At 34.0% G+C, this 26,049-nt stretch overlaps 2 protein-coding genes across 7 annotated transcripts in view; both read left to right on the top strand.

The window, feature by feature from the left end:
* The window catches only part of LOC128205697 (zinc finger protein 500-like), an 84,281-nt gene extending 73,162 nt beyond the window's left edge, over positions 1–11,119 (top strand). The window contains exon 5 of one of the 4 annotated variants that reach the window (XM_052907563.1): positions 10,437–11,119. In XM_052907563.1, the coding sequence (XP_052763523.1) occupies positions 10,437–10,633 (197 nt within the window). In that variant the 3' untranslated portion in view covers positions 10,634–11,119. Of the gene's footprint in view, positions 1–86; positions 284–3,100; positions 4,650–5,102; positions 5,767–10,436 lie in introns of those variants that run through there. The other 3 variants (XM_052907580.1, XM_052907560.1, XM_052907585.1) reach the window with 3 other exon arrangements.
* Positions 11,120–11,713: 594 nt separating this feature from the next.
* On the top strand, positions 11,714–25,801 carry LOC128206083 (uncharacterized). Of its 3 annotated transcripts, none has more exons than XM_052908236.1 (14): positions 11,714–11,852; positions 12,055–12,149; positions 12,735–12,919; positions 13,353–13,412; positions 14,037–14,074; positions 15,192–15,254; positions 17,125–17,154; positions 17,589–17,730; positions 20,529–20,615; positions 21,641–21,736; positions 22,129–22,182; positions 23,003–23,029; positions 23,659–23,832; positions 24,480–25,801. In XM_052908236.1, the coding sequence occupies exons 2-14, from the start codon at positions 12,062–12,064 to the stop codon at positions 24,516–24,518; spliced, it is 1,083 nt and encodes a 360-aa protein (XP_052764196.1). In that variant the 5' UTR covers positions 11,714–11,852; positions 12,055–12,061; the 3' UTR covers positions 24,519–25,801. The 3 variants fall into 3 exon arrangements, with proteins under 3 accessions (XP_052764196.1, XP_052764193.1, XP_052764195.1); XM_052908233.1 differs by having other exon boundaries at positions 12,732–12,919; XM_052908235.1 differs by having other exon boundaries at positions 11,745–11,852; positions 12,015–12,149; positions 12,732–12,919.
* Positions 25,802–26,049: the final 248 nt, after the last annotated feature.

The raw sequence follows: 26,049 nt of genomic DNA, 5'->3' as shown, positions 1-26,049 counted from the left end.
CTACCACCACAGGTGCCACATAGAAACAATTTTGAAAAGTGTATTTTCTGTAGTTTGAAGCTCAAAAAATGTCTTTGTATTTTCAGGAAAATCTGGCACACAGTGTGATCTCTGTATGAAGATCTTCAGAGGTCCGTTCCATCTCCGTCGACACATGGTTGTCCATACCGGGGAGAAGCCGTTCACGTGCGATATCTGTCAACGTGCATTCACACAGAGATCTCACATGTTGACGCACAAGACATTGCAGCATATTTTAAAGAATTAGCTTTGATTGGTTTGTTAGCGGCTGACCGCTGAATGTTTGTGGTCAAAACAATTGTAGACAATTTGTGTTTCAATTTCCATGTATGAATCAGTTACTATTTATGTACAATTTCTGTGAATTAAAAGTTTGTTTAGACCCAGTTTTGTCATTACTGTAAGCGTTAAGGGTCCACCAATTTTGATTGCAGACTCAAACCCTTCAACTAAACCTACAGTGCTTTTTCCACTTTTTAGGGAATGGTGGTGGGGTCCTTTGATAAGGGAAAAATATTGGCATTTTCTCAAGAAGGGGAAATATACTAACATAATTCATATAATTTTTAACTTGTTGTCAAACCTTTTATTCAAGAAACCTATTGCCAAATTCATGAGTGGCCCTATATTATTTGAAATTGCTATATTCACTACATGTTAACAGTAGGGGTCAAGCCTCCTTAAAAAAACCCTTAAAACTTGTTTCTTTTAAAGGGCTTTTTTTACCTGGGTAGGAGAAATTATATTTTTTAATGAGGGGAATGGGTCCAAATTTCTGCCGGAAAGAGGGCCTTAACAACAACACAGACCAACATGGACTCACTTAATGTAAACCACTGCCTATGAAGGCACTTAACACTGGAAAGCCTTGTAATAAAATATTATGTTTGTGTCATTTTAGGAGCAACAAGAAATCGCAAAGTATACAAGTGCGGTAATTGTAAGAAAACCTTCAGCTCCCCGGCTGATGTCCGCCGACACATGGTCGTCCATACAGGCGAGAAGCCGTTCATGTGCGATATCTGCCATCGGGGATTCACACAAAAATCACACATGATGACCCATATGACAGTGCAACATATCTTAAAGAATCAGATTTGATTTTTGTCTTGTTAAAAAAAAACGTTTGTTTTTTGGCCACACCTTATTGTGTTTGTTTGCACATGTCAGAATATGCGTGTTAAAAAAACAAACTGTGACTGGCCAAAATCTTATGAAAAAAATAATAATTAGTTTGGCTGTAATTGTGAAAACTAAGCTTTAAAATTTTCTTAGTCTTAATAATCAGCTTTTAAGTGATTTATTGATAAAATATCACAAGCTTTTTTTGATTTGAGAAAAAATGACTTTGAACTGTGCCTTAGTGAAATGTACAGCTTTTAATGATCCTTTATCAACATCGGCTTTCGCTTGTATTGAATTTGAGTATGTTTCTTATTGAAAAAAGTCAGCTATGGACATTGATTCTTTTATTTGTGACAAAGTTGTGAAATGTTTTTAGTAGAACAAAATTTCTGTTTTGTTTTTTATTGAAATTCATGTAGTTTGTTTCTTAAAGAGACTCGCTCACGTTTTTGTAAAACATAATTTTTTTGTAAGACGAAATAAAGTGTGGCAAATCATAAGGATTGTGTTAAAACTAAGTTACCAAAAGCTGGAACTCTTCAGCAAATGTTGATATTTGCTCATCATTGTCTTTGAAGACCTGGTGACAATTTTCATGAGCATTAATAACGCTAATTGTCACTTAATTAATTAAAGCTTTGTTGTTGCATGATTGGTTGATTGACATTGTCACGTGATGTTATCAATGTATTGGTAAAATGTCAAAATACCCATCAGTCAGTTTTTTATTTATTTCTTGACTTGACCTGGGTCCGCACCCAACTAAAACCAAAGTACTTTTTTTTATACTGTAATTGTATTTTTTTCTGCAATTTCGATATAATGCAGGGTAAGGTTATGATAAAAATATGCATTCAGATGCATTACCAGGAAAACTTATTTTTGGTCCAGAAACCTTTAATAAAAAATAAATGAAATGTAAAAAACAAAGACTTTCACAGTGTATCTGTTTCTTTGTGATGTATTTCCCAGCAAAAAATAAGCATTGCAATGTTTGTAAGAGGCTGACGTCAGATTGTTTGCCTTCCACATATGTATGTTAGAATGACCATGCATGATTACTACTGATGACTATGTAAACATTCAGCTACATTAAATCTAAAATGAAAAGAAAAAGTCTACCCTTGTTTATTGTCCAAATATTATTTCTTTCAACCAATTTACAAATGTACCTAAATTGTAGACAATGAAATTGGTTGAAAATGGCCAAGAGTTTGTGTATAACAAGCGTTTCATGGATATATATTATTTTTAGGTGTATAGATGACATTTTATAATCCCGGTGTATAAAAGCTTTCTAAATATCCACTATATATAATTTCTTAATACTTAAGTTACACTTTAAATGCTAAAGCATCTGTAACGTGCGATGTCAAACAAGGCCAACAGATCCCTTCAAAGAAAAGCATGCTCGACCCTGAAGGGCTCCGCTGGTCTTTATATACAGTAAATTCTCAATCCACACGGGGCCCCGACTTTGCTAATTTGCATATTACCAACCAAGTAAACATACATACAATGAACATACTGCCGTCTTGAACGGAATGTTATACTATGAATGCACATTTGCCGCCGACAGCGGACCGTTTCACATCGTTGGACTCATATCATATTAATTAAGGGACTCGTCTGTATGTTTGGATTTGTTATATATTACAATTAGGTTAATTGAATGTATATAAGGAATATTTGGGTATGTCAGTTTTTTTTTATGATTAGGCTATCTAACAATGAGGTGCTGGCATTTAACTGTATATTGATACTATTCATAAACATAAACAGTTTTTTAGCATTTCAGAATGTCCATCCTTGGAAGTTGGCCCCTGGCTGTGAAGCTTATATGCAAATGAGTTACTCTAAAAAGTAACGAAAATGGCTGCCTATGACTAAAGTAGATCAAGTTTATTTGCCATATATAAAATAGGTTGTACAATTCTGCCTTTTATAATTTCAGACACTATTGCTGGGCTGAAGTTGTACAATTGTGCGCGGTGTAACAGACGGTTCCCTTCCCCTGCCAAGCTGAAGACTCACATGGTTGTCCATACGAGAGAGAAGCCCTTCAAATGTAGAATATGCCTTAAGACTTTCACCCAGACCAGCTCTCTGTACAAGCATCAACGCCAGCTTCATGGCTTTTCTTTTAACAACTAGACATGACAGCTCAACAGATGAGAAATATGATTGACAACATTCACCCAGACAAACTACTTCTACAAGCATCTATGCCAGCTTCATGGCTTTGCTATTAACAACTAGACCACCCTACAGATGTAAAATATGCCAGAAAACATTCAACCAGACCAGCACTCTGTACACCCATCACACCAGCTTCATTCGTGCTATTAACAACTATTCACAGCAGATCTATAGATGTGAAATTTGCCTGAAACATTCATCCAGACCAGCTCTCTGTACAAGTATCAACGCCAGCTTCATGGCCTTACTTTGAGCAACTAACAAAGGCAATTCCTTAAATGTGAATCCTGCCAGAAGACATTCACCCTGACCAGCTCTCTGTACAATGAAACCTTCAGGGACAAGCATCACACCAGCTTCATGGCCTTACTTAAGCAACTTACAACGGCAACTTGGATAATGTGACATTCACCCAGACTAGGGTGTCTCTGTACAATGAAACCTACAGGGACAAGCATCACACCAGCTTCATGGCCTTACTTAAGCAACTTACCACGGCAACTTGGATAATGTGACATTCACCCTGACCAGCTCTCTGTACAATGAAACCTACAGGGACAAGCATCACACCAGCTTCATGGCCTTACTTAAGCAACTTACCACGGCAACTTGGATAATGTGACATTCACCCAGACCAGGGTGTCTCTGTACAATGAGACCTACAGGGACAAGCATCACACCAGCTTCATGGCCTTACTTAAGCAACTTACAATGGCAACTTGGATAATGTGACATTCACCCAGACCAGGGTGTCTCTGTACAATAATACAAAGAAACTTACAGGATCAATCATCACACCAGCAACAAGCAACAGCATTGAGCCTTTTCTTATCGCAACATGTCTTTGTACAGTGAAATATGTAAGACCATGGAAATGTGTTCAAAACGAACAAGCCACAGCACAGTGACAAATGATTACTTTTTAACTTAATCATTTTATGGAAATTGCTGTTTTATGATTCTATTATAGTGTTAAAAGTGGATAATTCTTCTGTAAAGTGTTATTATTTGTCATAGCGGTATATGTCATGAATTTTTATTACCCTATATTCTAAATGTAAGGAATATTTAGAGCTAGTGAATTAAAGAAGTAATTTGATGGAGGATAAATCACACTGGGCTGAACTGTTTGAATACTGTACATTCATTTTTCTTTATGTTCATAATGATTTTGTAATCAGTGATGTCACAATATATTCTGAAAATTAAATAAAATAACAAGCAGTAAAGTAAAATTAAAAATGATTTTATCAATGGTTGTGCCGAAATGTCCCCTAGGGGCGTTCTATCTCAACAAATAAAACAACATAATGGAACCTTTTACAGTTATTGAAAATTGTTTTCATCAAAAATGGGCATAAAAATGGCCAACATTTATGTTTAAATCCAGGCCGTATGGATTTTAAAACCTGGGCTGTATGGTAATTCAGTGTAGGACATTATAACTGTCTGCCAATATGGGTCATACGGTCGTTCCATATTGTCCGCAAATCTGGACTCATCTTGGTCGCTCTTTGTTTGTAATACCACTTATGTTTTGGGATATTCAATAGTAGATACATTAAACACATGGAATTTATAGTCATGGCTTTAGAAAAATGTATTAGTGAGAGACATATGCTTGTTTGCAATATAATCCTCTCCACATTCCCAAAAGACATTGAACTTCCCATACATAGACATACTGATAATAAGAGTAAATTTATATTAGAATGAATACTATTCTTAGTAATACTTAAATTATTATTTCATTTTAGGTTCAATTGGCGGATTAAAAATGTACATGTGTGTGCTGTGCGGCAAATCCTTCCCGACCCCGTCAAAGTTAGACGCCCATGCTGTCGTGCACACGGGAGAGAGACCATACACATGTGATATATGTCAACGATCTTACACACACTGTAGTTCACTGAATAAACATCGAAAAATTATTCATAAGATAGTATAATGATAAAGTATTTGGTATATGATTTTTGATTTGAAACAAGTAAAGATTTGGGAGTTATAATTAAATTTCTTCATATGCAAACGTTCTGCAATGTATGTTATAGTACATCACCCACCATCTGAGTTACTGAAGTTATATACAGTCTTACCCTGTTGGCTAAAACTGGATGTAAAGCACCAATTTTTTTCTTCTGAATGTAACCATTCTGGCTTGCCTGTAATTTCCCGAGGCTCAATATTTTTTCACATATCCATCAGAGTTTGAGCCAACAGGGTTGGACTGTACGAGTGTGGAGCTCGAGTGATGTACAATTTCATTCATGAATGTTTGGTGTAGTGACTGTTTTGTACCATATTTTGATATTAAATCATGCAATAAGTAGCATGTGTATATTGAAATATTTTTGTAATTTAATTGCATATTTTTTATTGCATAGCATTACTTGTCACTGTTCCGATACGAGATATAATGCATAAAACAAAACAAAGAAAACTCTCACTAATGTGGTTAAACAGATACCTTTAAAATGATACACACATAAAATAAGCAAATAATGACTTGTCTACACTGTCCATTGTTTTGAAATCTTCTGTATGTTTTATTACATAAAGTTACTTTCTGGATTTTAATTATTTTTTTCATTATTCCATGATATAAAATTCAAGTTCATCAAAAAAATTATTTCCATCAACATTTAAGTCCCAGTGTGTATATATATGAGTGCACCGATAAGTCATGATCAGAATGCATCAGCTGCCTTGCATACTTCTAATACTTTAATTTGTCATAACTTGAGTAATTTACGATTCATTGTTTACTGATGAGATTTCATTTGTTGATAATACATAATACTTTTCTACAAACTCATAATTTATTGCATTCACTATGTTATTGTGTTACACTTCATAATGTCATTAGTGACGCTTTATAATGTCATCATGTTACGCTTCGTAATATCATTGTGTTACACTTCAGAATGTCATTGTGTTACACTTAATAAAGTCATTGTGTTACGCTTCTTAATGTCATTGTGTTATGCTTCGTAATTTCATTGTGTTATGCTTCATAATGTCATCATGTTATGCTTCGTAATGTCATTGTGTTACACTTTATAATGTTATCATGTTACGCTTCATAATGTCATTGTGTTACACTTCATAATGTCATTGTGTAACACTTCGTAATGTCATTGTGTTTTGCTTCATAATGTCATCATGTTACGCTTCGTAATGTCATTGTGTTATGCTTCATAATGTCATCATGTTACACTTCATAATGTCATCATGTTATGCTTCACAATGTCATCATGTTATGCTACATAATGTCATCATGTTACGCTTCATAATGTCATCATGTTACGCTTCATAAAGTCATTGTGTTATGCTTCATAATGTCATTGTGTTATGGTCCATAATGTCATTGTGTTATGGTTCATAATGTCATCATGTTATGCTTCATAATGTCATCATGTTATGCTTCATAATGTCATCATGTTATGCTTCATAATGTCACTGTGTTACGCTTCATAATGTCATCATGTTATGCTTCATAGTGTCATCATGTTATGCTTCATAATGTCACTGTGTTACGCTTCATAATGTCATCCTGTTATGCTTCATAAAGTCATTGTGTTATGCTTCGTAACGTCATTGTGTTATAATTCATAATGTCATCATGTTACACTTCATAATGTCATCATGTTATGCTTCATAATGCCATCATGTTCTGCTTCATAATGTCATCATGTTATGCTTCATAATGTCATCATGTTACGCTTCATAATGTCATCATGTTGCACTTCATAATGTCATCATGTTATGCTTCATAATGTCATCATGTTACGCTTCATAATGTCATCATGTTACGCTTCATAATGTCATCATGTGATGCTTCCTAATGTCATCATGTTATGCTTCATAAAGTCATCTTCATAATGTCATCATGTTATGCTTCATAATGTCATCATGTTACGCTTCATAATGTCATCATGTTACGCTTCATAATGTCATCATGCTATGCTTTCTAATGTCATCATGTGATGCTTCCTAATGTCATCATGTTATGCTTCATAAAGTCATCATGTTATGCTTCCTAATGTCACTGTGTTACACTTCATAATGTCATCCTGTTATGCTTCATAATGTTATTGTGTTATGCTTCATAATGTCATCCTGTTATGCTTCATAATGTCATTGTGTTAGACTTCATAATGTCATTGTGTTATGCTTCATAATGTCATCCTGTTACACTTCATAAAGTCATTGTGTTACACTTTATAATGTCATTGTGTTACACTTCATAATGTAATTGTGTTACACTTCATAATGTCATTGTGTTACACTTCAAAATGTCATCGTGTTACACTTCATAATGTCATTGTGTTATGCTTTATAATGTCATTCTGTTAAGCTTCAAAATGTAATTGTAACACTTCATATGTTACGCTTTTTAATGTTATTGTGTTACACTTCATAATGTCATTGTGTTACCCTTCATAATGTTACACTTTATAATGTCATTGTGTTACACTTCATAAAGTCATTGTGTTACACTTTATAATGTCATTGTGTTACACTTCATAATGTCATTGTGTTACACTTCATAATGTCATTGTGTTACACTTCATAATGTCATTGTGTTACACTTCATAATGTCATTGTGTTACACTTCATAAAGTCATTGTGTTACACTTCAAAATGTCATTGTGTAACACTTCATATGTTACACCTTTAGTGTAATTGTGTTACACTTCATAATGTCATTGTGTTACACTTCATAATGTCATTGTGTTACACTTCATAATGTCATTGTGTTACATTTCATAATGTCATTGTGTTACACTTCAAAATGTCATTGTGTAACACTTCATATGTTACGCCTTTAATGTTATTGTGTTACACTTCAGAATGTCACTGTGTTAAACGTCATAATGTCACTGTGTTAGACTTCCTAATGTCATTGTGTTACACTTCATTATGTCATTGTGTAACACTTCATAATTTCATTGTGCTACGCTTCATAATGCCATTGTGGTACATTTGATTACATTGTACTTCATAATGTTATGATGTTACGCTTCATACTGTCAGGGGTGTAACGCTTTATAATGTCATTGTGCTGTGCTTCATATTATCTTGTCTTACACTTCATAATGCAAGGTTCATGATGTCATTTTTTTACACTTCATAAATTTTTGTGCTATGCTTCATATTGTCATTGTGTTACACCTCATAATACCATTGCATTGCATGTTATATTGTCATTATGTTACGCTTCGTAATTTCATTGTATTTTTCTTCAAGTGTCATTGTATTTTACTTAAAATGTCATTATATTATGCTTCATTAAGTCACTGTACATTGTATTACACTTCATATCCTTATATTGCTACATTTCATATTGCCATCGAAGATTGTGAACTAGTTTCTATTGAAAAATGATAAATAAACATCTCATACATTGTTTGCTGTTTGTTTGAGGCCTTTTCAATTCAGAAATTGGTTTATGCCTTTGTGTGTCAGTGTTTCCAGGGATGAATTTAAACATGACTATTTGAAGAGCAGGGAGGGCTATACTATTCACCCTGACATCAGCATCAAAGTTTTAATAAGATTTCAGTGTAAGCACACTTAAGGCAAATATCTCAGCAAATGCTTCATGTATTGCATTGGAACTCAACAGACCCAACCAGCCAACTGGCTTAATTACCGTAATCAAGGGACATAACTCTATCTTGAATAAAATGTAAATTATGGCCTGGATAATTCAACTTACATATTTTGGTTAAGGTTAACATAATTCCACTTTTCATTACCTATTATAAGTATTGCAGTGTGACTTAATTCAATGGTACTTAACCATTCAACCTACTTCATTAATTAAGTTAGATAACTCTATTTTGCATAAAATGCTCATAATTAGAGACTGGTTCACATCAATGGAGAATTGACAAAATAATGGCCCATGCTTTTGTGACAAACGCAGCTTATGGGGGCATCTGTGTCCTATGGACACATTTCTAGTTTTATTTTTGTACACTTGTTAATAATGAAGTATTCTTATTTTCAAGCATTTTAAAGGAAAATTATTTATCCGGATTTAAGTACACAATTTGGCTAAATTGTTATCATAATAAAAAAATATGTTTCATAAAATCATGAAATTAAGCTACTTAAGCTTGTAATGCTTATCTTTTTTCAAGAAATTGAGGACAGGACTTTATGGCATTTTAAGCTCGACTATTCGAAGAATATGGAGAGCTATACTACTCACCCAAGCGTCGGGGTTGGCGTCACACCTTGGTTAAGGTTTTGCGTGCAAGCACACATAGGTTAATATCTCAGCAACTACTTGAGATATTGCATTGAGACTTGATACAGTGGCACTAAACCATCCAACCTACTTAATTTACCAAGTAAGATAAATCCAGGTTGCATTTTATGCAAATAATAGGCCTTTATTATTCGACTTAGACATTCTGGTTAAGGTTTTGCGTGCAAGCACACATAGGTTAATATCTCAGCAACTTCTTGAAGTTTTGCATTGAGACTTGATACAGTGATACTCAACCATCCAACCTACTTAATTAACCAAGTTAGATAACTCCTGTTTGCATTTAATCCAAGTACATTTTAATTGCTCTTTATTATTCGACTTAAAAAATCTGGTTAAGGTTTTGCGTGCAAGCACACATAGGTTAATATCTCAGCAACAACTTTAGGTATTACAGTGATCCATGCCTGTTTCGCCAAAACTTTTCAATCCTCACAGTGAAAAGCGGCGGAATAGTCAAGCGCGCTGTCTCTGTGACAGCTCTTGTTATTAATTAAAATTTACATTAATAGTTCTACCTGCTTTACCTTAAATACTTGAATAGAAGTCAACTAAATTCATGTGTTCTGGCTTGTCGATGATTGGTCGAAATTACCGCTATGTCAAATGTTTGGGATAGTAGTTCTATCAATGAATGTTTGTTCTTTTCTGGAATCAAAATAGGAAATACAGATCCATTCATTTCAAAACCAATGTCAGGAATAGCCGGTCCTATATGTATTTGCATTATATGAATGTAGAAAATATACTAACATTTATATCACCCCTCGACTGTTCAGTTTCAACATCTTTAATTTACTGTATGTTTCAGGTATCAAAAATGTGGGGAAGATTTACCCATGCACCGTGTGCCGGAAGTGTTTCCCGACCCCCTCAGCCCTGTCCTCCCACAAAATCACCCACTCAAACGTGAAACCGTACGGGTGCAAGGTCTGCAACAAAAGGTTCAAGGGGAAACGATCATTGGCTGGTCATATGTCCAGTCAACATGGCGAGGATGTGAAATAAAGAAGCGTTATACTACGGAGGTCTGTGTAGGAGGGTTTTGTGTCTAGAAATAGTGAGATAATTTGCTACATGTACTATGTATTATGTTTTTGATACGGGGTAAAGATGTGTAAGATGAACTTTTATCATGACATAAAGAGGTAATTTGCTGTGTAAGATACTCGTGTGTCATGAAATAAAGGCTCTCTTTGCTGTGTAAGATGTTTGCATGTTATGAAATAAACATGTTATTTGCTGTGTAAGATGTTTGTGTGTCATGAAATAAAGGCTCTATTTGCTGTGTAAGATGTTTGTTTGTCACGAAATAAAGGCTCTATTTGCTGTGTAAGATGTTTGTGTGTCATGAAATAAAGGCTCTATTTGCTGTGTAAGATGTTTGTGTGTCATGAAATAAAGGCTCTATTTGCTGTGTAAGATGTTTGTGTGTCACGAAATAAACATGTTATTTGCTGTGTAAGATGTTTGTATGACATGAAATAAAGGCTCTATTTGCTGTGTAAGATGTTTGTGTGTCATGAAACAAATAGGTAATTTTCTGTGTAAGATGTTTGTGTGTCATGAAATTAACCAAAAAATATACTGCTTATTTAAGTGTAGGATGATTGTGTGTCATGAAATAAAGAAGAAAGTTACTACTGTATGGGACCTTTGTGTGGTGTGCAGTTTGTGGTGTACCAAGTGGCTCAATGTTCGAAAGGATGTATCAGTATAACACCTACATGTAAACTTGGTTATTAGAGGATCCATAATTTTCCATATGAACTTTCAATTTCAATATGGCGATAAAAAACGTTTCAAAAATTAAGAAGCAATGGTTTGCAATCACATTTATACAAAGTAAAGGGTTGTGTAATGTTTGTAGCTAAAGCTATAGGGAAAGCTTAGTAACCTATAATATAAGCAAGGCCCTATTTAGAGACGCACAGACCAAGACATAGCAGGCACTAAACAATTAAATACAGTGTACGATGTCACAAGACAGCAAACAAATAACAAAATCACTATTTAACAAATTATCTTAATCACTTAGTCAAAGTGGTGGGAAGAGGTTCTTTGTTAGGGGAGATCACTGTGTATGATAAAACCGGTTGAAGTTTGGGCCGTTTTGACTAACTAAATGTTATGGTGGATTTTGGGGCGATTTCCCACATGTTTCAAGGTTTCTTATAAATTTAACAGATCAAAGACCATAATAGCAAACATATTACAATATCGAACGGTAAGTTATTCGTTTAATAAATGTCGAATTATTTAAATACGGTTATGATTACAGTTTGAATAGTGTATGATGTTTACATGTTTTCGCGATGCATTTTTATTTGAAAAAGAAACTTGTCACATTCATAAAATTTACTATAAAAGTGTTTAATTTGAAATACAGTACGTTTGTCTAACAACTCCTCATAGAATTTGTCCCACAGGATTAAGATGTCATCCAGCGACAGTGACTCTGATCGAGATGACCACACAGTCAACAAGAGCCTGGCCGATGCTAGTGGGGACAAATCTTCAAAAGGTTGGCATAAGTTATTGAATTTCATTTGCTTACTTTTACCTTTTCGATTTAAAAGATCAATTTCACAGTTGATTCACCACTATTTTTATGAATTTAACCCAACCCTAATCATAACCATAGTCAGTGGTCGAAATTAACACAAGCCCGCAAGCCCTGCACAGGTAAATTGTCTTCCCGGCTTGCTCAAAATCTGAATTTTATATAGCAGGGCTTGTTAAAAAAAATTGATGCCAAGTAATAGTGTAAGAATTTGGGCATGTTCATCCAAAATTCTAACGGGTTATCCTTGACTGCAAGGTCTAAAGAAATACATACAAACCCTAAACCTTTAAGAAATATTTAGATTTCTTAGAAATATTGAAATATGACAAGTATAAATTTAGCAATTATATTGATGGACCAATTGTAAACTTAGCCCCTAAGTCAAAGATGAGCAGTTGACTACTTCAAGTACTTCACTACTTGACAAATCACTAAATTGGAGCATTTTATTAATATTGTCCATGAAAGTGCTAGTTTTATTGATTATAAATAGATTTTACTTTTTTGAAGAAGTGAAATAATATGCTATAACCATTATAGCAGTTTCAGTTAAATGGACAAAAGAAAACAACCGTAAACTTGTGATGGCGATTGGAGCAACATGCAACATCAAAGACTCCTTCTGCCTCCCATTTCAACAAGTTGAACCAGATTTTGACCAGGCAGCTGAGGACTTAGAACTGTCTGTTGATGTTGTTAAGTCAAGATGGCAAAATATGTTGAAACAGGTATCTTTGGCTATATGTCTTTGTTAAAGAAATTAATTGAAGGTTAATTTTTTCTTACACATGTAGATGAAAATTTTATTGTCAGAACTTCATTGTGGGAAAACAGCTCATTGAGCTAATGTTTCTTGTTATCATATGCCCGACTTTAAGTAAAGGTTCTTGTATCTTGTATTTCTTTGTAAAGACTGTTGCACTATTTCAAGCAAATTTTTAAAAGACATTTTGTTAAACAACTCTGCTTATTTTTACTTATTAAATAATCATAGTAGTAAGTCACTTGATATCTGTGGTTAAGTATTCCAGTTAGTCGGCAGTAACCGCCTTTAAAATTTGTAGTATTCAAAAACTTAAAAATGCTAAAAAATATTAACTTAATAATTGTAAATGGTTATGTAAGACTAAGATGTTAGACCTGAGATATGCTCATTTTCAGGCAAGGCAGTACAGGACTATGACAGAGATCATTGAAGATTTGATGGTCCAACACCATGATGTAAGAACTACGTATAATATTTAAAGATTTAGAATTATAAGAAAGTGCCCATTAATTATCTGTCTGAAAGACTGTTTAACCTTACTTTCAAAGAGATATGGCCACTTCATTCACCCTCTCGTTATTTAAAAAGGCATAAATATGAGGCTATGTATGGAGGAGTTAAAAAGCAAATCTATAAGGAAAGGGTTAAATACATTATCAGCAGGAGGTTCATTTTGTTTGAAGGTAGCAGGATAATTGCAGTAGACCATGATGTGGATGGCACCCCATCATGTTTCAAAGGGGTAGCAAAGACTATTTGGTTGGGTCGAGACTAATTTCTAGGCTAACCAGCTACTGAAATTAGCTTAAGAAGTCAATGCTGGTCAAATTATTGTTTTCACTTTTATGTAAGACGATATTGATTCAATGAACAAAGAAATTCATATTATTGAGTAATTGTATTCAAACTTTTTGACAGAAATTTTGTGCAGAAAGTCCAAAGAAAGTTTATAGGAAGTCATATTTTCCTGAAAGTAAAATAGTACGACTGAGTAAACGGAAATTGTTAGACCTTTGATAGGGGTATTCACCAACTACAGTTGTAGATCTGTTCTGCAGATGCTGTTTTATCCATTTCAGCATGTTGAGCTTCAACAGTTGAACAAGGATCTTTATGCGTAAGTTTGTTTTGTAATATTGTTGATGGTTATTATTATTTTGGAACTGTATTATAGAAGATTATTGAGTTAAAATTTTACTTTATCCGGATTCTTTCCATTCATATGCGACTGTTATACAGCCGAAAACATCCTCGGCACCCCAGCATATCATAACCTATATATGATACCCTGGGCAAATCAGCTGTAAAAATCTTGTACTCCTGAATAATTAATAAGGTAAAATCCAGCCGTTTGATTGGTCGCATGAGACACACCTCATGCGGTGTGGAAATGGCCGAGAAGTTACGTATGTAATCTCGGTTCAAAATAATCCAATGAGATCATGGCTTACAAATCATTTTAGGCAGGATATTGTTAAATATGCCGATAACTCTTCACAAAGGAGATTCTTTTCTTTTTATCGGCTATTTCATTGGTCAGGAAATGCTTATGAATATTCAAGATTTACGAAGTTTCCCTAGCCAATTTGCTCAGGGTATCTTATAGGTTATGATACGCTGGAGTGCCGAGGATGAGCAGAAGTCAGCCTTCATTACACTCAAGGGTTCTTACGTTCAGGATTAATCCTGAAATCTTACAGTTGTAAAGATTGTCTTTTGTTCATTTCCACTTTACTATGCATCCCAAGCAGTGATTTTTATATTAAGAATTATTTTCACCACCTCTTCCTTTCCAATTGGGATTTTTTTCAACTTTTGGAAAAGAACAAAATCACGCTAAAATAGCAAATATACATGTTTTTTCTTTTTTCATCCTTTTTGCTGTAAAAGAGCTAGTATTATCAAGATTTTGTTTATTTTTTTAATAAATTCATTGCTTTTTTATTCATTTACAGGATTTGTATTGAATTAATTGGGAATATAACATGAATTTTTGGGGGAAAATGAACACTTTTTCGCTAGGGGAAACAGCCCTTAGAAGGCAGTAAATAGCACCAAAAAAATCACTGTCATGGAACCTCAGAATATATAGTTTAGTGTAGATAAAGTTATAATTAAAACATTATATAGGAGCCCTATATAAAGGTTACAAGAGACTCTGATTTAGTAAAAAAATTATGTCGACGGCCTCTCCGGGTGAAAAATTCTAGGGAAAACCCAACTTATTATTTCAGCAAAAAGGCGGTCCAATTACCCGCTCCAGTTATAAAACAACAGCCTGCCCAGAAGAAACCTAAGTAAGTTATGGTAGAATGGTAGTAAGTGGTTGTAGTTTTAGTATTTGGTATAAAGTGTTGTAAAGTGATATTCTTTGGCTGGCATTTCATGTGCACGATGTCCGCATCTGCCATAAGCATCTGCAGTCGCAAAGCGTAAAATGTTTTTTCCATTTCATTTATTATCAACAGTTATCTATGAAAAAACACATTTTATGATTGCATATCAAACATTTTAATCTATAATTATCTTTTATAAACATTTGCAACCTTTTAAAGAGAAAATGACTTTTTTACTATCATATTAAGATGTTCGTACTGAGAAATATGATTTTCTTGATTGTTTTTTGCAGTTTCTCACATTGAGTGTATAACTTAATATCGTAAGATTAACGTTTTCATTTAAGTATTTACAAATAAAATTATATTGTAGAATAATGCTGGGTCATTTAAGCAAACTCAAAATGTCAAAAAATCAAATTATAGATTTAAATAAAAGTTTGAAAACCTCTTCAAAATAAGTTGTAACAAATTGGATGAAAATCTTACCATGTTGAGTTATAATTGAAGCAGAAATATGTTATGGTATCAGTGATTTTTTCCTGAAATTTACCCCTGAATAACGGATGTTTCCCCTTGCCGAAAATCGTCCAATTTTCCCCTAAGATACCCCTAAGATAGTCCTATTTTCCCCAAAAAAGGTTATCAATTCCCCTCAGAAATGAATAAAAAATATAATATTTATAGCCGGATTCATGTCATAAAGTATCCTTTTTCCCCATTACTGAATACAAATTCCAAATCTGGAGTTCTCAAACAAAAAATAATAAGAATAAAAAACGATGGAAATGTAAACAAAACAGTTAATTCCCTTACATGCATGCGTCTATTCAAAGAGACATACAATGATGTAACATCCACGTCATGGTGAAAGGTGGATTTTCATTGGTTGAAATATATTTTTTTATCCATTCAGAGAGTATGTAACAAATTAAGAGTTAAAAACATTGTGTTAAAAACATGTGTCATTGTCAACAAAAGGATTTATAATTCAAAAGTGACAGTAAATTATTCGGTGCAGGAGGGGATTAAAATAACTAATTAAATAGACAATGCTGTTCTTTGTCATGCCTAAACATGTTTACATACATGACATTGACCTTCATTGCCAATATCGGAAAATGACAGAACTGAGAAATGAAACTGAAAGTAGACAACTGGGTGAAATGACAAAGTATTTATTTATTATAATGATGGTGTATTTACTTTTTGATGAATGCCGAAGGAAACATGTTGATGAGATTTTACAAAATTCATTCATTTGTGTTTTGATCAGTTGCAAACAAGACTATTTAGAAATTGGAAAAAAAATATAAATATTGATATATTAATTCCATTCTCTCTATGAGTGTGAAAGTCATCATTTTTATTAGACAGCAGATTTTGTATCCAATTTAAGAGGAATTAAGAAATTGTTTATTTCAAAGAGTTAAAACAAGGGATTAAACAATGTAAGGTGTTAACAGAGTCAGTGCATATTATGATGAAAATACCAATGAAATTCATTAAAGTATTATATAAATTATATCCTTTGTTAATATTTATGAAGAATTTCCCAACATTGATAGGGATCATTTTACATGTTTTGATGATAGTAACAGTCATTAAAGAGAGTTGAAACAGTTTTAATAGGTTTCTTTGTTACTGGTTATTTTAAATGACCATTTTAATGTTCATTGTATTTTGCCAATTTTGGGAATTAACATGCTTATTTTCCCAACTGTAAAGTCACAGGTGGTTTTGAAAATTTAAATAAAAATCACTGGGTATGACTTCTCAATTGTTTGTTTTTGAAACTATGACCTGTAAATGTTTTTCTTGTCATTTTCAGAATAAATAAAGACCATCCCCCAAAACCAAAGTATGTATAATCAATTTTGTGTTTTATTAATTTAAGTTCAATTTGTATTGTCATAATCTTTGTTATACCAGAATTCATAGTGTTTTTTTTTTGGTTCAAATAAAGCGTCAAAAATAAAGAGGTGGCTATAACATTTACCTTTAACATGACATTCAATGGTATAATTTGGATTTAAGACAATTATTACAATTACTAGGTTGTCAAAATTCAATTTAACCACCTGGCTTCAATTTCTCCAAACAACTACCTGGTAGTCCCTAATAACACAATTAAGCATAGCTCGCTATTCTTGTGTTTGTATAATTTCATTATTTTCTCCTTTAAAAGAGTTATGAGGTATTATATTTTGTATTATCATTTTTAACTTCTCCTTATTATGAAAAAAAAAACAAGTTTTAGAAATCAAATACATTTAAAAAATGTTTTATTTTAAGGACAAGCGCTTACAGCATATTTTGTGAAGAGATGGCGAAGAACCTTCCGGATATTGGCGTGCTTAAGATGGTGAGGCTCGGCGCGATGTGGAAAGACATGAGCCCTGAGGAAAAACAGCAATACCAGGACAAATGCGACCAGGTATATGCAGTATCTTTGGAATGAGGTTTATCAACTGTTACATTTTTATGTTTCAAGTGCCAGAAGTGTTTTTCTTAGGAATGGGGCTTGGGCCTTTCTAAAATTAGGAATATCAATTATGCTTAGAAAAGCCTTAAGTGCTTCAAAAAAATAGACAGAAAAGTTGAAAGAACCCTTCAATATAATATTGTGTCCAATTTGTTTTATAATTTTTATGCCCCCTTTTGAAAAAAGTGGGGTATATTGTTTTGCACATGTCGGTCGGTCGGTCGGTCGGTCGGTCGGTCTGTCTGTCTGTCGGTCGGTCGGTCGGAATACCAAATGGTTTCCGATCAATAACTTGAGAACGCTTTGACCGAGGGACCTCATACTTGGTATGTGTATTGGTCATCACCAGCAGATGAACCCTATTGATTTTGAGGTCAGTGGGTCAAAGGTCAAGGTCAGTGTGACCTTTACATGAAAAACGGTTTCCGATCAATAACTTGAGAACGCTTTGACCCAGGAACCTCATACTTGGTAGGTGTATTGGTCATGACCAGCAGATGAACCCTATTGATTTTGAGGTCAGTGGGTCAAAGGTCAAGGTCAGTGTGACCTTTACATGAAAAACGGTTTCCGATCAATAACTTGAGAACGCTTTGACCCAGGGACCTCATACTAGGTAGGCTTATTGGTCATGACCAGCAGATGAACCCTATTGATTTTGAGGTCAGTGGGTCAAAGGTCAAGGTCAGTGTGACCTTTACATGAAAAACGGTTTCCGATCAATAACTTGAGAACGCTTTGACCCAGGGACCTCATACTAGGTAGGCTTATTGGTCATGACCAGCAGATGAACCCTATTGATTTTGAGGTCAGTGGGTCAAAGGTCAAGGTCAGTGTGACTGTAAGCTGAAAAAAGGTTTTCTGATTGTCCATATTTTATTTTCTTATATAGTAGACAGTAGAAATTTATATGTCACTAAATGCATGAGTTGAAGTATCAGTTTTCAGTGAACATCTAGTTTAATTATGCCCCCCTTCGAAGCAGAGGGGTTATATAATTGCTTTGCACATGTCGGTCGGTCTGTTGGAAGACCAAAGCTTGTCCGAGTGATAACTCAACAATTCCCGGACCTATGGTCATCAAACTTGACATGAAGATTAGGTATGACCAGTAGATGACCTGCCTCATATGCATCCAATGACAAATCAGCTGTCATTTCAGTCCATGCATATTTCATTCAATTGTCCAAATATTTCTGGCAACTTGGCGCTCAGGGGGCATAATGTTTGACAAACATCTCTTGTTTTTTAAGATTTTATGTTTTTTGCTTGTTTCAAAACATGAAATTGGGACTTCCCCATTTTCTTGTTTAGGAAATAGTATGTTTTAGCATCAGAAATGGTGTCAAATTTTGACAAAAACACTGACCAGTCAATTTATGTTTTCTCCTCATGGATGCAAATATTTTGACTGAATCTTTGATATAAAGGTTTCCAAAACATTTTGTGTCTTCAATGAAGGGATGCGTGTAGGGAGATTAAGAAAGGTGGTTTTCACGTCTGCCATAGCAAACCATGACGCCCCAGGGCTTTTTCTATAGTACCCACGGGTCCGACTATCGGACCCATTCCCAAAGCAAAATATAAGATATTTTTCCCAATCTTCAGAAAAAAATCCCAATCAAAAAAAAAAAAAAAAAAATTTTTTTTTTTTTAGAAATTCTTTTTACCTGTACTGGTTCATTTTCAACATCCTAATAAATTATGTGATGTGAAGTATTTTTAGTAATTGAACTCAGAAATCATTGATTTTCATCACATTTAGAGATATGAAATATTATCTGTCATGATTTATTGCAGTAGATATTTACACCCCAAGGATTTATATTTCAGCCATTGTGGGTCTTATAAAGTGAAAATAAACTAATATTAAATAATTTCCTAATTCACAGGAGACTAGACAGCTTTTTTCCTTTCACTGAAAAATTTCCCAATTTCCGCATTTTCACGACGCAAATTTTCCCAAAATGTCTAGGGTCTTTTTCCCAAAATGGGCAGAAAAAGCCCTGCGCCCCTACCAACTCAAGAGTTTTGGCCCTTGAATTGCTTAAGTAACACAAACTTTATGTTGTTGGCACTCGATTCTTATCTGATTTTTATCAAACTTGGACAATGGGCAGATTATCATGTCCAGGCTCAATAATAGCTGTATTACCCTATCACTTCACAGTTATGGCCCTTGAACTGTTAAAATTACACAAACATAAAAACAACAAGAACAGTCATAATTTTGACTGGCGTATCTTGTGACGGTTTGCCAGTCTTTTTAAGATAGTAAAGGTGTCCCTTCACGTTGGAAACACACATATAATAACATTAAGTAGCTATTCTTATTATCTTTTTATCTTATCTAATGTTCTTATAGGGGGTAAATTGCTTTGCACATGTCGGTTGGTCAGTTGGTAGACCAAAGCTTGTCAGAGTGATAACTTGACATGATGGTTGGGCCTGACCAGTAGATGACCCCTATTGATTTAAGGGATCATCATAACTGTATCTACTATCCCCACACGTTGAATGATCATAATCTTAAAACTGCCTCAAAGGCATCCAATGACAAATCAGCTGTCATTTTGATCCATGCATATTTCATTCAGTTGTCCAAATATTCATCACAACATGGGGGGCATAATGTTTGACAAACATCTCTTGTTAATTTTACACGTTGGAAGCATATGTACAATAACATTAGTAGCCATTCTAGTTTAAATTACATTAATATACTATACCATTTACAAATTATGTTTCAGAATAAGGATGAGTACCATGATAAAGTAGCAGAGTACGCCAAAGAACATCCAGATGATTCCATCATACAGCTCACGCTGGCGGATCTCGTACGTTATATTATTGTATTACCTGTAATACAGACACTAAGGGACTACTTTTTTGGAGGCTGTGCCGTCACACTTTTGTTTCTTGTCAATAACTTCTAAATTACTTGATGGAGGGTGTTCAAACTTGGTATGATTTTTGGTCACTGTCCCCAATTACCAGTGATCTCCATCTTGTTTGCATTTAATCCAATATGTGCAAAAAAGCAAAACCACTTTTAGTGATATGACCTTGAACTCCTATGGCAAAAAGAAAAAGGTGCTGTTCATTAGAGGGAAGTAGGTGTTTCATAGTGTATGGCCCCGCTACGCTCTACCAATGTAAATAGATGACTTTGCACCTGATATGCTCTGGTTGAATACAATGATGATTTAACTAAATGGAATGCATTTTGATATGCAAATCGATATAAAATTGACAGAGCATTTTGTTGTTTGCAATTCTGTATTGAACTATCATTTGTTGTCGTCTTAGAAAGTTGTAATATTTGACTTGAAGTATGGACTTGGCCTTTAAAAATATGTTGCTTATTCAACTAACTTCACTTATATAAATGACAATATACTTATGGGAAATCATGTAAAAGCATTGAACAGTGACCTCTTACACGTTTGACCATGTGGCAGACCATGGATTTTTTAAATTTTATATATATGAAATTGAAAGCTTTCAAAGCTTCCTAACATCATGGATTAAAAGGATGAACACATTTGGTCTATTGTTTTTAAAATTGGTGTAAAATAATTGTATCATGCCTTTCTTATTTTCATGATGTTTCTTATATTAAAACTTGGTCAAATTTAAACTATTGTTTAAATCCAAGTTAAGAATAGAGCGTAAATTTTCATTGGAAAGTGAATGCTTTTGAACCAAGCTTGTCTTAGCTTTTAAACTAAGTTTGTTTGAGCTGTTGAACCAAACTTGTGTGAGCTTTTTAACTGAGCTCTGGTAAGCATTTGAACCAAGTTTGTGTGAGCTTTTGAACCAAACCTATGTGAGTTTTTAGTTGTCTATCTCCTCTCTCTAGGAGTCGAAGAGGAAAGCTGAGAAGAGAAAGCAGTCAAAAGGGAAGTCCAAAATTACCAGCACCAATCATGATTTCCATGGCGGCAAAGATAATAATGTAAGGGAATTGGTTCAGATAATCTTATGATATAATTCACACGAAATAACATCAAATATTTACTTTCTTTAATATGAAAAATGATAAGGAGGAAAACATTTCAGGCTCTTTTTAATGTGTGTTTTTTTACGTTATTTATATATACAAAGTTATTTCGCAAAAGATATTCAAAAATAAATCCAGTATTAAAAAATGGTCATTGAAAGATTAAAGATAAGCTTGAAACCCCCAGGCATGCTGTCATAATGGATATTTCTGCTCTGAGTTCTAATTATTTTTTAATATGTATGCATTAAAGTTACGGTATGACTTAAATGCATTGATTGATGGTGGAAAGGGATCTCAAATCATGCAGAACACGCTTACAGCCCAATATCCATTTTCTACTTCAGAAATCTGGTGCCGATGATACAATGAATTCTACCATCTCCCCATCAAACTCACCGGTAATAACATAAATTCAGTTACAATACAAGGCTCACAATATAGGTTGATGTTTATAGTTTTCACACATTATCATGTTACCTCATTTCACTTGAATAATTAAAACAAAAAAAGAGAATGATTTGTGTATATTACCGGGCAAAATAAAAAAACTATTATATTGATTTTAGAAATTTGGACCTGCAGTAACTATATTAACATTACATGAAATCTTTAACCATTCTAAAAACTTTGTCAATTGAGTTAAACATGATAATGGCTTCAACGTATATTGTGTCTTGAATTTTTTCTGTTACCTAAAAACTGATCAAGATATTCAAATGGAAACTAGTTGACATTTTGCAATAGACAATACGCACATGTACAGCAAGGCAGATAACTCTGGCTTTCATAATTATTGAGTTATGCCCCTGTTTTGACCGAGAGAGAAAAAACAGACTAGTTTTATGTTCACCCCACGGTCGTTTTGTTTATTTTTTCTTAGCTGAATGATTTTTACAGCACTGATTTTATTCAAAGTAAACATTTAAAAAAATTAACATTACTTTTGAATAGGTACTTGTACATATCTGCGTATTTCACATACCTGTAGTCTGTATATTTCAGATACCTGTAGTCTGTATATTTCAGATACCTGTAGTCTGTATATTTCAGATACCTGTAGTCTGTATATTTCACATACCTGTAGTCTGTATATTTCAGATACCTGTAGTCTGTATATTTCAGATACCTGTAGTCTGTATATTTCAGATACCTGTAGTCTGTATAGACTGTAATTCATTTTCCCATTTCTCAAAAATCTTTTATTCGATTTTTTTTCAGGCAAAAAGGACATCAAGCGATTCAGAGGTAAATGTGTAAATATTTGAATGGCATCTAGACTCATTGATTTACTTCTAAATTTTGTTTTAAGTTGTCTTCTTTTTTGAGAGAAAAAAATGTTGAGGTATTGTCATAGCCTTGGTGCTGTTGTCATCGGCGTTGTGCAAAATCTTTAACCTTGGACATATCTAAGAAACCATAAAAGTATTCAATAAAAACTTGGCATTCATGTTGTCACAGAAAGCGGGCACATGTTGAGGAGGGCCCATAACCTTGGCTTTAAGTTATAAGTTATTTGAGTTATGCCCCTTGTTAAATGAAAAAATAACAAGAATTGAAGAGGGCTCTTGTATGCTTGTCTGGTACTGCAAAGTCTCGCAAGATAAAGATTTACAGCTCATATTTTTTACTGTCACAATTGAAATTGAAATATAAACATGCCAAATCAAATAAATTTTGCCAAAATTGACCATAAGAGCTCTAAATATCTAGCATAAATTATTAGATATTATGACTACTCATAATTAAAAAAAATTTTAAAAATGATCTTACAATACATGCATTAATAAGATTGCCACCAATTACTTACTAATTATAATGATTCACTATTATATAAATATTTGTATAATAAACCACTATGTATAATATCCTTCTAGGTGCACAGTCCAAAAAAGAAGAAGAGACGGCATGAGGAGAAGAAGTGGACGGGAGAGCGGATGTTTATCCAGAATAAGTTGGATGATTATCTCGTCTCGCATCCCGATCTGGACGAGGAGGAAGTGAAGAAAAGACTGGTGAAGAAGTACAAGAAGCTCAGCGAAAAGAAAGTGGTGAGTTATGTTAAGTACCATAGCTGTGTGTCACTAGCAGCTTGGAACTTCATAGGGAGTTTGGTAATGACCTGCAGATAACCCCATATTTATCTTGTGGTCAAAGGTCATGTCAAAGATTATGGTGACCTTGAGCACAAAAAGCTTGTCTGATTGATTACTTGAGTATGCTCGGGCTGAAGGTCCAAGAACTTTTTAAGGTGGTTGATGACGACCTGCAGTTAACCACTATTGATTTGCCACAGCTACCTGTTTCTGACAATTCCTGTACATCTTGCATTGTCCATATACCTTAAGTTTAACTAATTCACTGCTGTCAGGAGGACACATACATGTTTTACTGGAAACTATATCAACATCCTAAACTTTGGGAGGGATGTTGGCCAAATTTTTCAATTACCCCAAAGAAATTTAACGAATTTAAATTTACAATTATCCCTTGTTTAGGATAATTTTCATGATTCTGTTATCTTAATTTGTTTTTAGAGGATAATCCTGTAATTCAGTAGATGCTAAAATAGAAGTTTACATATTATGCGACCAATGAACCAGCAACAATTGCACACGCCAGGCATATAAATGATCATGCAGATTTAAAAAAATTGTCATTTCTTTTTAATAAAGCCACATTTATATTTTATTTTAAGGCCAAGTATGAGGCATTAGCAGCAGAGCAGAATGGCTGATTAGCCATGAATGGAGCAGTGAAAAGTTCAGGTTACAAGTTTCCGAGGCAGCAGCATTTTAAAAACATGGACTCGCCATTTTCATTAAGATTTTATAATAACATCACAGACTTGTCATTTCCATTAGGTATTTATAGTGGTTGTGGAATCAGTATATTTTGTTCACTTAGTGATGGTAACATCTAAGGCTATCATTTCACATATTCGATTGGAGTGGAGTGTTTTTGTAACATGGATTTGGGCAAAAAAAATAATGGACAGATCTCGTCACCAAGTATTGAAATCATGGGTGAGAAGTCTGGGTCCGGCCACTCTAAATGACATAGTAATGATGATTTGCAGCAACAACAGCAGCTACCGCACTAAAAACTTGTTAGGTTCATATGAATGATAAAATGTTAACAAATGAAACCATTGAAACTTGAATTATTTTTATACAGACGTGTTGTAGACATGATGTTCAAGAGGTCAGCATTGATGATTTGTTATGATAGGATGGTCTAATATATTATCCGTTTCATGCGATCTATAATATCATCCGTTTAGGGTGATAAAGCATATAAATCGATTCAACTTGCTAGAAGTGTTCATTATATTCTAGTCCATGAATAAAAATCTGTATGTACAATTTTAATAAACATGTTTTGTTAAAGTTACAGAGGTGGGGAGTTTTTCATGCAAAATAAAAGGTTTTTAAAGCATGCACATGACAATTGTCCAAGTATATATTTTTTAGTATATCCTAATTCATTGAACATTCTTTATTTGCACTTTTAAAAAGGAAGATCAGTAGCTAGTCTTGACAATATGTTAGCTGCCATTCTTTAATTCAAATTATTAAATTAGAAATATTTTAAAGCATATTGTTTTGAACTCTTATTGATAAAAATAATAAAACCCTTTTTCTCAGGGATTATATTATGCAATTCAGGATTTACAGTGGTTGAAATTAAAACAAGCCCGCAAGCCCAGACTTGCACAAATTGTTAAAAAAATTGATGCAATGTAATAGTATTAGAATTCAGTGATGTATCATCCAAAATTCAAATTTCGATGACTGAATTAATACTGAAAACAGGATTTGGTTCTTGTAACTTTCAATTGTTAGATTTTTGCTGCTTTAAAAACAGTATGAAACACCTTGAATACAATTTCAAGGAATCGTGTCCCCTTTACAATGATTTGGGCCTGAATACTTGTACTTGATTTAAATGATTATGATTCTTTAAGTCTATTTAAATGATTATGATTCTTTAAGTCTATTTTGATCCCAGTGTTCTCTGTACTTGTTAGTGTGTGGGTGGGGGGGAGCAGCTAAAGGGTTGGAGTGGGGCAGCTAAAGGGTTGGGGGGGGGAGCTAAAGGGTTATGGAAGGGTGCTGGGGGAGGGGTCCGCTAAAGGGTTGGGGGGGGCAGCTAAAGGGTGCTGGGGCGGGGCAGCTAAGGGGTTGGGGGGGCAGCTAAAGGGTTATGGAAGGGTGCTGGGGCGGGGCAGCTTAGGGGTTGGGGCGGCAGCTAAAGGGTTATGGAAG

This window comes from Mya arenaria, chromosome 10 (genome assembly GCF_026914265.1).
Source record: "Mya arenaria isolate MELC-2E11 chromosome 10, ASM2691426v1".
In the NCBI taxonomy this organism is placed as follows: Eukaryota; Metazoa; Mollusca; class Bivalvia; order Myida; family Myidae; genus Mya; species Mya arenaria.
This window is presented reverse-complemented; position numbering and strand designations above follow the sequence as displayed.